Raw genomic sequence first — 13,018 nt, forward strand, 5'->3', positions numbered from 1 at the left:
GCCAAATCCCAGCATTTATTGCCTCCGCGTCGCTTTTCTACAGATTTTATTGGTTCTCATCAGAAGTCTGAAACTTTTTAGAATTATTTTACTTCATTTCAGATTAAAAGGCAAAGAGACCGATTTTCTAATAATTCATCATGAATGTGGATAAAATAAAAAGACCTTCGTTCACCGATGGAGGAACATGAATCATCTGGATGCTTTTATTCATCTTTAGGCATAAAAAGGTTTTAGATGGTTCGTTTTTAATAATCTGCCTTCATATTATTAAATCAAATAAATTTAAACCCACCGAATCGCTGGCGACCAGTTTCAAAGCATTTAGATCTAATAACTAACAGCGCATGAAAATTACAACAGTAAAATATTCACCAATAAAGACATGTGGGGCTTATTTTAGCTTAAAAAGCAGCAGTTTCACATTTTTTTTTATAGATTTTTATGTGATTGTAGGTTTATAAATTTTACATTTTGTTATATGCACTGAAAAAGTGGAAAGTATTTGCCTCATAAATGTTTTTTGGCCATTAAAATGCTTCAGTGTTATTCTATGGGTCAAGTAGTTGAATGAAAGCATTTGGCACAATTAGAGAGATTTGGAGACGCTGGTGATGCCAAAGGTTCGAAGCCGCACAGCTCTGGAACTGTTATAGTTAGAGGTCTGAAGTTTTCTGCATTTATGGCTGACCTGATGTAGAAAAAATGTAATACAATGAGACCTGCCTATTCTAAAGCATGTCTTTATTACTGTTGTTTAAAATATACCTTTATTTTCAAGAATAAAAAAAACAACTTTGAGTCATGTTTGAACGCTGCAGCTTAGGCTGTGTTTGACTCACCTAATTCCTATTTAAACATTTAGAAACTAGAAGGTGTTAGCTTTTAAAATAACGTATTACACCTGTAATTTGGGCTTACAGTTCTTAAGTTGTTTGCTTTTCCATTTGGGTATGCAGAATAGGAGAGAATCTCCCAAAATGACCAAAGAGTGGTGAGATTTTTCACCAAGATCTTGCATTAATGATGGTAGAGTCTGACCGCTGCGCTAAGCCCTCTCTAGATTCTCAATGGGGTTGAGGTCTGGACTCTGTGGTGCCAATCCATGTGTGAAAATGATGAGTCATGCTCCCTGAACCAGTCTTTCACCATTGAGCCCGATGAATCCTGCATTGTCATCTTGGAATATGCCTGTGCCATCAGGTAATAGTAGTACTTGAGTAAAATAATTGATAGTCAAAACTTTATCATCTACAAGTAAAAGTTTATCCTCGGTCAAAAATCTACTCAAGTTAAAGTACTGAAGTACTCACTTTTGAAAATACTGAAGTACATGGTTTTAAAAGTACTTAAGTATTCAAAAATGCTATTTAAATTTTCTAATATCAGTACATTTCTGTGTCTTTTTCAGTTTACTTTTAAAGAAGCTGTAACTTTCAGAAACCACCTGATGAATAGAACCACCTGCTATAGATTATACACCACCTGGAAAGAACTTTAGCATAAAAAATAAGGACACTTATTAAAGAGATAAAAGTATTAAAGTATAGTATAAAGGGAGTATCAAAGAGATAAAAATACTAAGTAAAAAAAAAGCCACAATTGGTTAAACTATGAGAAAAACGTCATATTATGACAATTGAGGGGGAGCATTTCCAGAATATAAATATATATGTATAAATAAACTAACCCATTTGTTTGTTTCGGGGGAAAAATCTGTGAAAATGAATTCAATATTCAGAAAGTTAAAGTTGATTCATTTTTATCCTGTTCCTCATCAACACATTACACTGAGCGGAGCTGTAGACCTCCCCAAGATGGCGCCACCAAATCACGTCCGCGTCAATGCGGGGTCCTTGGTTGTTCTCCCCCCGGCCAGCAGAGGGCGCTGTGAGCTTCCGGAGCAGACCGCTCCTTCCGTTCCTCTCAGCACATGTTGTGGAGCAGCAGCGGCTGTTGGAGCTGAAGATGACGGAGAGCAAAGCGGAGAGTTCCTCCCAGAGACCCAGAGAGCTTCTGGCTCTGGACCCGGAGCATGAGGCCGAGTTCAAGAAGAAGGTCCAGGAGGTGAAGAAGAACCGGGCCAAGAAGGTGAGCAGCTACCGGGGGGGGTTCGGTTCCTCATGCTGAACCCGCAGAGCCGTGGGGCCCTGAAGAACACGAGGTTCCTGGGGGCCCTGGAGGCAGTGGCGAAGCTACACTAGATGTAGCAGGGGGCCACGAGGGGGGCCAGAAAAGCACGATATAAAGAACAGAGGAAGGGATTAAAATATATTAATAGAGCCGCATGGAGTGACGTTTCTATTTAATTAGGTTTAATTAAAGTTCCATGTCTTATTGGGTCAATATACATTCAGGGTTTAGGAATATTACAATCTTTTAAAATTACAGTTTCTATAAAATCTGAATTAGAACTCATGAAAAGCTGATAAATTCAGCCGTAAAAATTAGAGCAATTTGTTTAAAAAAAACATTTAGCAGATAAAAACTGTCTGAATCCCACTGAATTTATCACCTTATTGATTTTAATAATTAATAAAACAGAATTTATAAAGAAAAAAGATGAAATGGATCTAAAGGACCAATCAGTAACCATGTCTGTTCCAGCACAGACCATCAGTAGAATATCTATTAGTATCATGTCTGCAGTACAGGGGCCATAGCAGGGGCCAGGACATGATCTACAGGGGCCCTGGCCCCCGTTGGCCCCTGGCTAGATCTGGACCAAGACCAGAATGTAGGAGGAAGAATAAAGCTGCGTCTAGGTGAATGGATTCTATAGCTAAATAAATGTGTGTATGTTTCATCTGTGAGAAAAGAATACTGACCCCTGCTGGACATTTAGAGACACTACAGGCAGCTGATTGGACAGAATAAACTGAACTGAATCAATGACCTGTAGCAGCGCTCTGCAACCTTTCATGTCCACAGGCCGTTTATGTTTTTAATGGCTAGTGGCTCCTTTTTTCTTCCTGACAGTAGGCTAGTGTTAGGTTTAATTCTCATCATTTTCTATCTTATAAATAAACACTAAAGCTGTTAATACTGGTATTTATGACGATACATTATTTAGCCCTTTATTAGCCACTATTAAGAGCGGCAGGTTGCAGACCACTGACCTAATGCAATGATGTAGTTTAAAATATTATAGCTTATTTTGTATTATTTCATATCCAGGTTTAAATTGAAATTATCTTTGATATTTTAAGATGAAGCCGATAAATAATGTAAACATGTAAGGTATAAATTTAGGGGGAAATTTTATTTAAGTATAGTATGAGACTTTTTTCCTCAATAAACTGAAATAAAAAGTAAAAACCAGTTAACTTTTATTATTATTTTAGCTCTAATCCTCTTCATTAGCTGCGTCTGAAATGTTTTCTAAAGTTAAAGCTTCAGGTTTCTGTTCTTTGTCTTCTCTAATTTAATAGCGGTTGATTTGAACCTGCAGGTGCTTTGCTGCCACCTGCTGGTCAGGAGTTTGATCCGGATTAACGGAGCAGAATAATTGAAAGTGCTTCTGTGTGTTTGGTTCTGGTTCTGGTCATAGATCGGACCCAGATTCTGAGCGGTACCACCCGCCTCTCTAACAGCAGCGTGTTCTGTTCTCCTGCAGGGCAGCCGTCTGACTCCAGGCGTTCTCTACGTGGCCCATCTTCCTCACGGCCTCTTCGAGCCGCAGCTCAGGTCCTACTTCGAACAGTTTGGGAAAGTCCTGCGACTCCGACTCTCCAGGAGCAAAAAGGTAACAGATCCGAGGATCAGAAGATGTTCTGATGACGTTCCTCTCTGCTTCTTGGCTCACACTGAAAGTGGCCTCAGGTTCTAACGGTGTCCTGAGGTCAGATGATTGGGCCGACAGAACTCTGGTACATGAAGCTCATCTGCTGCTCCGTCTGTGGCAGCCTGATGAAACCCAGGTACCGACAGCAGCGCTCCTCTGGGGGCCGGGTGGTTCCTGATCCCCGGTTGTATGGGTTTCCTCTGGGGTTCCGTATGTTCTGCACGGCGGGCTTCAGGTGGGGAACATCAGGTGGACCTGGGTGGAACCGCTGCAGCCACCAGTGCAGAGCTTGTTCAGCTTCAGCAGAGAATGTTCTGGGCCACTATAGCCCCATTTCCACTAACCTTTGAAACCTCGACGTCTGGAATCCCCGATCAGACGATCGTTTGTCGTTTATACTCCCCAAAAGTCGACTCTGTCAAGAAAATCCACCAGCGGCGGCCTTCTTCGCCTGATTCTCCGCAAACTTCCGGAATGTTACGGGCGCCGCCATGTTGGTTTGCTTGTTTACCTCTAGAGAGCAGTAGTACCGTAGATCGCCACTAGGAGGCGAGGAACCGAGGTCGGCACAGATCGGTTTCAGAGGGAAGTGGAAATGGGGCCACAGAGATCTGAATCCAGATGTTCTCTGAACAAACTGGGTCATAAATCAGAACCTGGGACCGTCGGGCCTGAGCTCAGAGCTGCTGTGCTTCTGGAGGTCTCTGGTAACCATGGAAACATGTCTGAAGGCTGACCTGTGGTTCTTCGTCCTGCAGACAGGGGGCAGCAAAGGCTACGCCTTCGTGGAGTTCGAGTGTGACGAAGTCGCCAAGATCGTCGCGGAGACCATGAACAACTACCTGATGGGAGAGAGGCTGATCAAATGTGAGCAGAGCGGCCCAGAACCACATGGGCCCGGACCCGGTTCTGCCCGGTCCTGGACCCGGTTCGGCCCGGTCCTGGACCCGGTTCGGCCCGGTCCTGGACCCGGTTCGGCCCGGTCCTGGACCCGGCCCGGCTCAATCCTGGACCCGGCTCTCCTGACCCGCCTGCTGTGCTTCTGTTTTCCAGGTCAGCTCCTCCCCCCAGAGAAGGTCCATGAGAAGCTGTTTGTCGGCTCCCAGCGGATGTTCCGGCGCCCGTGCGACCCGGCGGCGGCGCGCTACAACAGGAAGCGCTCGGCGGAGCAGCTGGCCCAGATGACCCGCCGCCTGCTGCGCAAAGAGTCCAAACTGCGGCGAAAGCTGGCGGAGCGCGGCGTCCACTACGACTTCCCGGGATTCGTAAGTCCTTCCTGGAATCCTCCTGAACTCGGAGCGGATCCGACCCGCGGGTCTCTAACGTCTGCTTCCTGTTTGTCTCCAGGCGGCCCAGCTCCCTCAGAAGACCTCCAACGACGTCAATGTTTCTTCGTGCAGCGAGGTAAGAGCAGCCCGGGTTCTACGGGCCCGGTCTGAAAATGAGCCGGCCCGTTACCGTGGCGCCGGCTCAGATAACCGGGCCCAGAGCAAACAGCGGGGCGTTAAGCTTATGGCCCGACTCTCTGTGACGGCACCGTAAAACCCACGCCCCCACATCAGCAGGTAAGCCAAGTGGGCGGGGCCTCTGACCCGCTGTGCTCTCTCCACAGGACGCCACGCCCGTCTGCACGCCGTCTTTCCTGGAGAGGAGGAAATCCACCATAGTCATCGAAGACGACGACGACGAGGAGATCGTCATCAACATGCCTGCTGTGAAGGACGACGGTGACGATGATGATGAAGACTGCTTCGAGGTGGTGGAGGGGAGTGATGAAGAGGAGGAAGATGATGATGAAGAAGAGGAGGAGACCCAGTGAATGTCTTCAAGGTTCTGAAGACGACTTGGACAATGAGGGACAGTCGCAGCTCGGCCCGCTTCCACAGAACAAACCAGAACTGCCGGGACTCCAGAACCGGGCCCACTGCGGGGGGGAGGGGGGTCCCGGCTGGATCGGAACCGGGCCCACTGCGGGGGGGAGGGGGGTCCCGGCTGGATCGGAACCGGGCCCACTGTGGGGGGGAGGGGGGGTCCAGCTGGATCAGAACCGGGCCCAGCAGCAGCGCGGTCCCGCTCCCGTTTCCGCTTTTATTATTACCCCAAATTTATTTCCACCATTGAAGAATTTCCCCAGGAGTCCAGCAGGGGGCGGTACCGGCCCGGAGGACATGAAGCCGGATGGCGCCGGTCGGTCCAGAACCGTCGATGGTTTGATCAGAACCTCTGAGTCCATCAGAACCCGTCCAAATGGACCAGAACCTTTAATGAAGAGGAAACAAACAGCAGCAGCAAAGTGTTTAACCTGCAGACTGAGGCTGATGTTAATAAAAGCCTTTTCACTCAACCTTTTCTTCCATTCTTTACTAAAACTATATTTTTATCCTAAGTTCTGATTATTGAAGGTTTTCTTTCCCATTTCCTCTTTAGAAAATGTTGATTTTGTCAAAGATGATTTTGCATTTCTGACCAAACTATTACATCATTGGAGGCTGTGGAGAACTGAGCCGTCGCACCGACAGGAGGAGACTTTTAAAACGAGCTCAGAAATAAGTAAAAATGTCTAAAATTAAGTTTATTTATCCTTGATTTGAGTCGATAAAAGAGATAATTTGCCAATAGAATTCATATTTTTACTCTTAAGATAATTTGATAATATGCAGTTGAAATAAGACGATGTGTTTTTCTTTCCTGATGATGTCATCCTGATCTATCTCTATAGTTACGCTGCTATAGGCTTAGACTGCTGGAGGACATAGGGACCCCTTTATCATCATTTTCTCAGTAGCTTCATCTGTTTGGCTGTGACTCCATCCTGGAGAGAAAAAACTGAATCAATCTGACTGGATGATCTGGTTGATCTGGATCTATAAAGTGACCTGAGATGACATGATATGAATTGGCACTATAGAAATAAACTGAATAGTTTTATTTTAAATCTAAATTGGCAAAATGTCTCTTTTTTTTCTCAATTCAAGAACAAATGCGCTTTAGATTTTTTCCGGTGTGTCCTTTAGACGTGCGGCGGCCATGTTGGTTGTGAATTCGGGGCTACTAGCCGTGGACTTTTTGTTTCTCTTTAGGAGACGTTTCTGTGTTTAATCGATGATGGTCCTGGGAGGCTGTCACCATGGCAACCAGGACCTAATTTCTGTTGCAGCCCTCTGAGGCATTTTTAGTGTTATTTCAGTTTTTATTTCCTCTCTTTTATTGATCTTGCATTAACTTCTTCCCAGCTGTTTTATATTTTTGTGGAAATTTAAAGTAACAAGCTTTGTTCTCCCTGGTTGAGCCTTTTGGTCCCACAGTAATCTCTTTGGTTCTTCATCTTCTCACACGTCCGCTCCTTCAAAGTTCCCCAAATGTTTTTAAATAATTTGCTTTTCCCTTTTTGGAGATAAGTCAAGCCTTCCAGAGTTAGATTCAGTGTTTCATACCTGCTCCTGTCATTTTCTTCAAGTCTTTTAGTAAACAAATATCAATAATTGATCACATTTGGTAAACAAAGTATTTTTTTGGACGTAATCCTAAAATGAGGAAAACTGGATCTAGAGCAACATCCTTTGAGACGATGTTCTACTCTATATTTTATTGCTCTGGAGTTTCCCTGCATTCCCAGAACCAATTAAACAACTAAACGTTTACAGCATATATCTGCTCTGTCAGGACTGTAGCGATTTAAATTGGTGTGACTTAGATTCATCTTAAGCGTGATTTAACGGATTGTTTCTGAGACCTCCAACAGACAGATTTCCAGTCCAGTGAAAGTTTTACCTCCAGCTCTAATTTCCAGGCTTCCAGTCCTCTGGGAAATTCAACAAAAAGTAGAATTCCGAAATCCCAACTTTACTCGTTCTATCTTTGCAAGCAATTTCTTCTAGTTGGGATTTCGTGGTTTGGAGAAATTTTTTTTTTTTTTTTTTTTTTTTTTGTCCTAATGTAACTTCTGAGCTGAAGGTATTTAAAGAAGTATTTTCTATTTATATAAAATTTCTGCGTTAATTCCTCAAAAGATGTCATGTAAGCTGAATTTGCTTGATATAATAAAAACTTTATTTCACCCACTGTATTAAAAAATAAATACAGAAATAAATAAATGCTCAATAACTAAATAAGCATAAGTTGACCTTCCAAGACAGAGCTCTGCCTCATTTACATAATGAGGCAGAAATATAAAAACAGGCAGAAATAAAAAGGGTAAAAAAATACAAAGGAACAATAAAACACAAAAATATATCATGTATAAAAATACTTAAAAAAGTAATTAATATAGTTAAAGATTAAAACGGACAGTAAATAAGTTTATTATTACAAAGGCGAATAAATAAATATAAATACATAATTTATACATTTGTCTCACTATGATTTCATTTCTACCTACATATTTATGTTTACTGTATTTTGGGGGCATTTAATTATATGCTTATTTATTTATAGAGCATTTATTTATTAGTTTATTTTTAAATATGGTAGAGCTGGTCCTCCATACTGTTTAACAGTTTATATTTAAGAATAAATTCTTTACACAATGAGCACCATAAATGCGCTGTCACTTTTTGGCCACTAGAGGCCGCCAGAGACGTGGTTGCCGGGCAGCGGCGCTCCAAATGCCAACATCATCTCTGGACGGACTGCGCATGCGCAGCACGATCCCCATTCTTGTCCTTCAGGCTCATTCCTGCTGGATTGTTGACAGAAAGGCAGAAACTGGAGAGATTGGAGGCCGCGCCTGACGCTTTGTTCCCGGACACGAAGCGCTGGATGTCCGGAGAGGCTCCGGCGGGTTATGGTGAGTGTCCAGGCGGATGATGAAGCTGCTCCTCTCGGCTTTTCTCTCCCAGGTTTTTCTTTTGTTGCTGCGAACTGACGTTTCATTCAAAGGTAGCTAGCTGCGGCCGGAAGCCCGCATACTGTCGGCTGGGGGGGGCTGTGCGGGGGTTCAGGTGTCTGCGGGACTGAGATCAAAGGCGGAGGGATTTCTGCGGGACCAGGACCAACCGGGGGGAGGGGGGAGGGCTGACAGCCCGCTAGCTGGAGCGGAGCTAGCGCCGCACAAAGGGGGGGTGGGGGGGAGTCCCGCACTGGACCACCGGGACCACACCTAGACCTCACCGGGTCAGTCTGGACTCCCCGCAGAGCTGCATCACGCAGAGCAGTCATTCCAGAACCACAATCATAGATCTGGCTGACATAGATCTGTACACATCTAATACACCTAACCATCAGATAACAAAGATCTGCTCAGTCCAGATGAAAGTTCTGCAGAACCGACACCATCAGGGAGAAGATCCGGTTTCAGGGCTGATGTAGAACCATAGTCACAGGAGCTGAGGAGTTCTGGACCCGTCAGAACCGTCTGAGGACCTCCAACTGGACCCGATAGAACCGTCTGAGGACCTCCAACTGGACCCGTCAGAACCGTCTGAGGACCTCCAACTGGACCCGATAGAACCGTCTGAGGACCTCCAACTGGACCCGTCAGAACCGTCTGAGGACCTCCAACTGGACCCGATAGAACCGTCTGAGGACCTCCAACTGGACCCGATAGAACCGTCTGAGGACCTCCAACTGGACCAGACGGAACCGTCTGAGGACCTACCTCCAACTGGACCCGATAGAACCGTCTGAGGACCTCCAACTGGACCAGACGGAACCGTCTGAGGAGGTCCAACTGGACCCGACGGAACCGTCTGAGGAACTCCAACTGGACCAGACGGAACCGTCTGAGGACCTACCTCGAACTGGACCCGATGGACCCGGCGGAACCGTCTGAGGGCCTCCATCTGGACCAGACGGAAGCGTCTGAGGAGGTCCAACTGGACCCGATGGAACCGTCTGAGGAGGTCCAACTGGACCCGACGGAACCGTCTGAGGAGGTCCAACTGGACCAGATGGAACCGTCTGAGGAGCTCCATCGGTTCCGTCTGAGGTTCTGGTAGAACTCTGGCAGTTGGTTTCTGCTTTGGTCCAATCAGACGGAGCCAATCGTTTGGATCTTGGTCTCAAACCCAGAACCTGTCAGGTCTCAGGTGTTCTGGGTGCTAGGAGGTGGTATCATGGTCTGGGTCTGCTCCACCTGGTCCCTCTCTGTCCTGATGTCTCCGGTGGATCCGGTCCAGTACCCGGGTCCTCCCAGTCTCTGGTTCCTCTGATCGGACCTCAGAGTTCTCCTAACAAGGAACCAGAATCTCCAGAACCACGGAGGAACCCAGCAGGGAGAAGGTTCTGGTTGGATTAAAGCAGGTTTGGGTTCTAGATGATTTCTGAGTTCTGATCATGGAGAGGAAATGGGTCTACCAGGTTCTGGAGGTTCTACAGCTCAGGTGGAGAACTGGACCTTTAAGGAGGAGTGAGCTCTAGAACCATCTGACCTGTTAGATGTTTGCTGCTCCATCAGAACTAGGGAGGGCCGCGTTGGTTTGGATCGGATCAGAACCATGAGCCCAGTCTGTGGGGGACCAGATGGTCTCCATCCAGCAGCCAGAGGAGGTTCTTTAAGGTTCTGCTGCACCCCGTCTGTCCCACTGGACACACCGGGTCTCCTGGTTCTGATCCGGGATTCAGACTCTCACTGTGTGTTGGTCTCTTCCAGGACGTCTCTGGACCGGTTCAGGAGGAAGACCTGGAGCCCTGAGCCGACCCGTTTGCCGCCCACCAGAACCAGCTGGGGTTCTGCTCACGGCACCGCCGCCGGACCCAGCCAGCAGCACAGAGGGCCACCAGGACTCGTCCTCCTCCGGGTCAGAACCTGCTGAGCCTCCGGGTCAGAACCTACTAAGCCTCCGGGTCAGAACCTGCTGAGCCCGGTGGTCCCGGCGTAGGACCTCTGAGGAGATGGAGCCCAGCATGGAGAGCTGCTTGGCCCAGGTTCTGCAGAAGGATGTGGGCCGGCGCCTGCAAACGGGTCAGGACATCATCGACTACATTCTGGACCGGGACAAGTCCCCGGACCTGGACCAGGACCAGACGGCGCTGGACCGGATGGTGGACGGGATTGCCACCTCCTGGGTCAACTCCAGCAACTTCAAGGTGAGCCGGAGTCTCAGGGGGAACCTGGGGGGGAACCTGGGGAGGAACCTGGGGGGGGAACCTGGGGAGGAACCTGGGGGGGAACCTGCGGGGGAACCTGGGGAGGTCCATCAGATCCGGACCTCAGAGAGCCGAGCAGAACCTCCTGAGAGGTCAGAACCAGTGAGGCTGATGTTCTTCTGGGTCCAATCAGCAGATCGGGCTTCCAGAACCTCCCCAGCTTTGAGCCTCGGCTCTGAGTGGACCCAACTGGACCAGAACCGCTGGTTGGCTGCATGACCCAGTTCAGCTTTCCCTCACTCTCTGCAGGTTCTGTACTGGTTTAGTTGATTTCCAGTTTGATGGCTGCTCAGTCCTCCTCTGCTCTGATTGGTTAGAATTTGAGCTGGGAGGGGAGCTGCTGGAAGAGGTTCTGTCTGAGGCCCAGCACCGCTGGTTGTGTCCCTGAATGCAGCACCCTGAACGCAGCACCTGAACGCAGCACGCTGCTGGATGAAGCAGAGGCTGAGTTCCACCTGTAGATGGATGCTTCATGCAGCTGATGCTTCATCTCCAGTCCTGGTTCCTGTAGTGCTTTCGGGTTGGTCTATTTAAGGTGGTATTATCAGGTCGGTGTATTTATGAGGATGGTTGAAGTTCCTCTTATCTTCTGCTCTGCAGCGTTTCTTTCAGCTGTTGTATGGTTGACATGTCCTGTTAGCTTTAGCTTTAGCCGTCTCTGAAAATTACTGAGAGTCAAGAAGAAAACTGTCCTCAGAGTTTAATGGGACAAGAAGAGAATCTCAGAAATCAGAGGTGGAAATGGACTGTTTGTTTTTAAGGTGGAAATGGGCTGTTTTTTTTAAGGTGGAAGTGGACTTTTTTTAAGGTGGACGTGGGCTGTTTTTTTTAAGCTGGAAATGGGCTGTTGTTTTTTAAGGTGGAAGTGGGCTGTTGTTTATTAAGGTGGAAGTGGACTGTTTGTTTTTTAAGGTGGAAGTCGGCTGTTGTTTATTAAGGTGGAAGTGGACTGTTTGTTTTTTAAGGTGGAAGTGGGCTGTTGTTTATTAAGGTGGAAATGGACTGTTTGTTTTTATGGTGGAAGTGGACTGTTGTTTTTTAAGGTGGAAGTGGGCTGTTGTTTATTAAGGTGGAAGTGGACTGTTTGTTTTTTAAGGTGGAAGTCGGCTGTTGTTTATTAAGGTGGAAGTGGACTGTTTGTTTTTTAAGGTGGAAGTGGACTGTTGTTTTTTAAGTTTGAATTGGACTGTTTGTTTTTTAAGTTTGAATTGGACTGTTTGTTTTTTAAGGTGGAAGTGGACTTTCTTTTAAAGTGGAAGTGGACAGTTTGTTTATTAGGGTGGAAGTGGACTGTTTTTTTTTTAAGGTGGAAATGGACTGTTGTTTTTTAAGGTGGAAGTGGGCTTTCTTTTAAGGTGGAAGTGGACCGTTTGTTTTTTGAGGTGGAAGTGGACTTTTTTAAGGTGGAAGTGGGCTGTTGAATTAAAATAGCTTTTTACCCAGAAGCCATCTTATCGGCGCTCTGATCAGCTGATGTGAAACGTTCAGAGAGGCGATGGATTCCGGCGCCAACATGGAGGGGAGACATTAAGCTACTGTTCAGAGAAACAACTTTACAGCCTTTGTTTCCAACCTTCAGTTGTTGTGCGATAGCATCAGTTATGGATGAATTTTTGCACGTCTGCCTGTTGAAGCTGCTGAGCTGATTAACAATCAGACGTCAGACAGGTTGCCATGGTGACAGCGGAGGTCAGGGAGCGTCAGGCAGAAGGTCAGCAGGTCAGATTCTTTTTCGAGTTCTGGTTCTGTTCTGATCCAAACCATCCATGGTGTCTATGGGTGAACCTGAACCTCCACTTCAGGATCTTCCATTTTCTACCAACCCCCCTCTAGGTTTCCCCAGCATGATGCTGCCACCACCGTGCTTTGTTCAGTGGGATCAGCAGGGTGTGTTGGTTAGGATCAGATTTAGCCTCCGCTCTCACACTGGGACAGAAGCAGACGTTCTGTGGATCCCGTCCCTCGGTGGGACAGCTTAGAGCTAGAGGACCTTTGTTCCAGAAGGTCGCTGTCTTAGCGACCCGCCTCAGAGCGGATCTGCTATTAGGGACCACAACCAGAACCATCTGATTACAGCGGACAGTCGGGTCCGGTTCTGCTGTGTGATGACTGGGGGTTGTAACCATGGAGACGCCATCATGTTCTGGC

General features: G+C 46.9%; 2 protein-coding genes and 2 non-coding genes across 44 annotated transcripts in view; all 4 read left to right on the forward strand.

Moving 5' to 3' along the window:
* Positions 1–1,830: 1,830 nt before the first annotated feature.
* Positions 1,831–5,757, forward strand: nifk (nucleolar protein interacting with the FHA domain of MKI67). The gene is made up of 6 exons (XM_038269321.1): positions 1,831–2,091; positions 3,617–3,745; positions 4,543–4,651; positions 4,838–5,049; positions 5,132–5,188; positions 5,397–5,757. Exons 1-6 carry the CDS (start codon positions 1,846–1,848, stop codon positions 5,601–5,603), a joined length of 960 nt encoding a protein of 319 aa, XP_038125249.1. The 5' UTR covers positions 1,831–1,845; the 3' UTR covers positions 5,604–5,757.
* LOC119772735 lies at positions 3,802–3,932 on the forward strand. Its single transcript, XR_005279297.1, has one exon. It is a non-coding gene; the product is annotated as a small nucleolar RNA ACA64 (small nucleolar RNA).
* Positions 5,215–5,345, forward strand: LOC119772734. Its single transcript, XR_005279296.1, has one exon. It is a non-coding gene; the product is annotated as a small nucleolar RNA ACA64 (small nucleolar RNA).
* Positions 5,758–8,413: 2,656 nt separating the features above from the next.
* The window catches only part of clasp1a (cytoplasmic linker associated protein 1a), a 57,433-nt gene continuing 52,828 nt past the window's right edge, over positions 8,414–13,018 (forward strand). For all 41 annotated transcript variants that reach the window (XM_038269282.1, XM_038269278.1, XM_038269289.1 and 38 more), the window contains exons 1-2: positions 8,414–8,570; positions 10,374–10,810. In XM_038269282.1, the coding sequence (XP_038125210.1) occupies positions 10,616–10,810 (195 nt within the window). In that variant the 5' untranslated portion in view covers positions 8,414–8,570; positions 10,374–10,615. The remainder of the gene's footprint in view (positions 8,571–10,373; positions 10,811–13,018) is intronic.

Source organism: Cyprinodon tularosa, unplaced genomic scaffold, assembly GCF_016077235.1.
Source record: "Cyprinodon tularosa strain WSP-4 unplaced genomic scaffold, ASM1607723v1 ctg727, whole genome shotgun sequence".
NCBI lineage: Eukaryota > Metazoa > Chordata > Actinopteri > Cyprinodontiformes > Cyprinodontidae > Cyprinodon > Cyprinodon tularosa.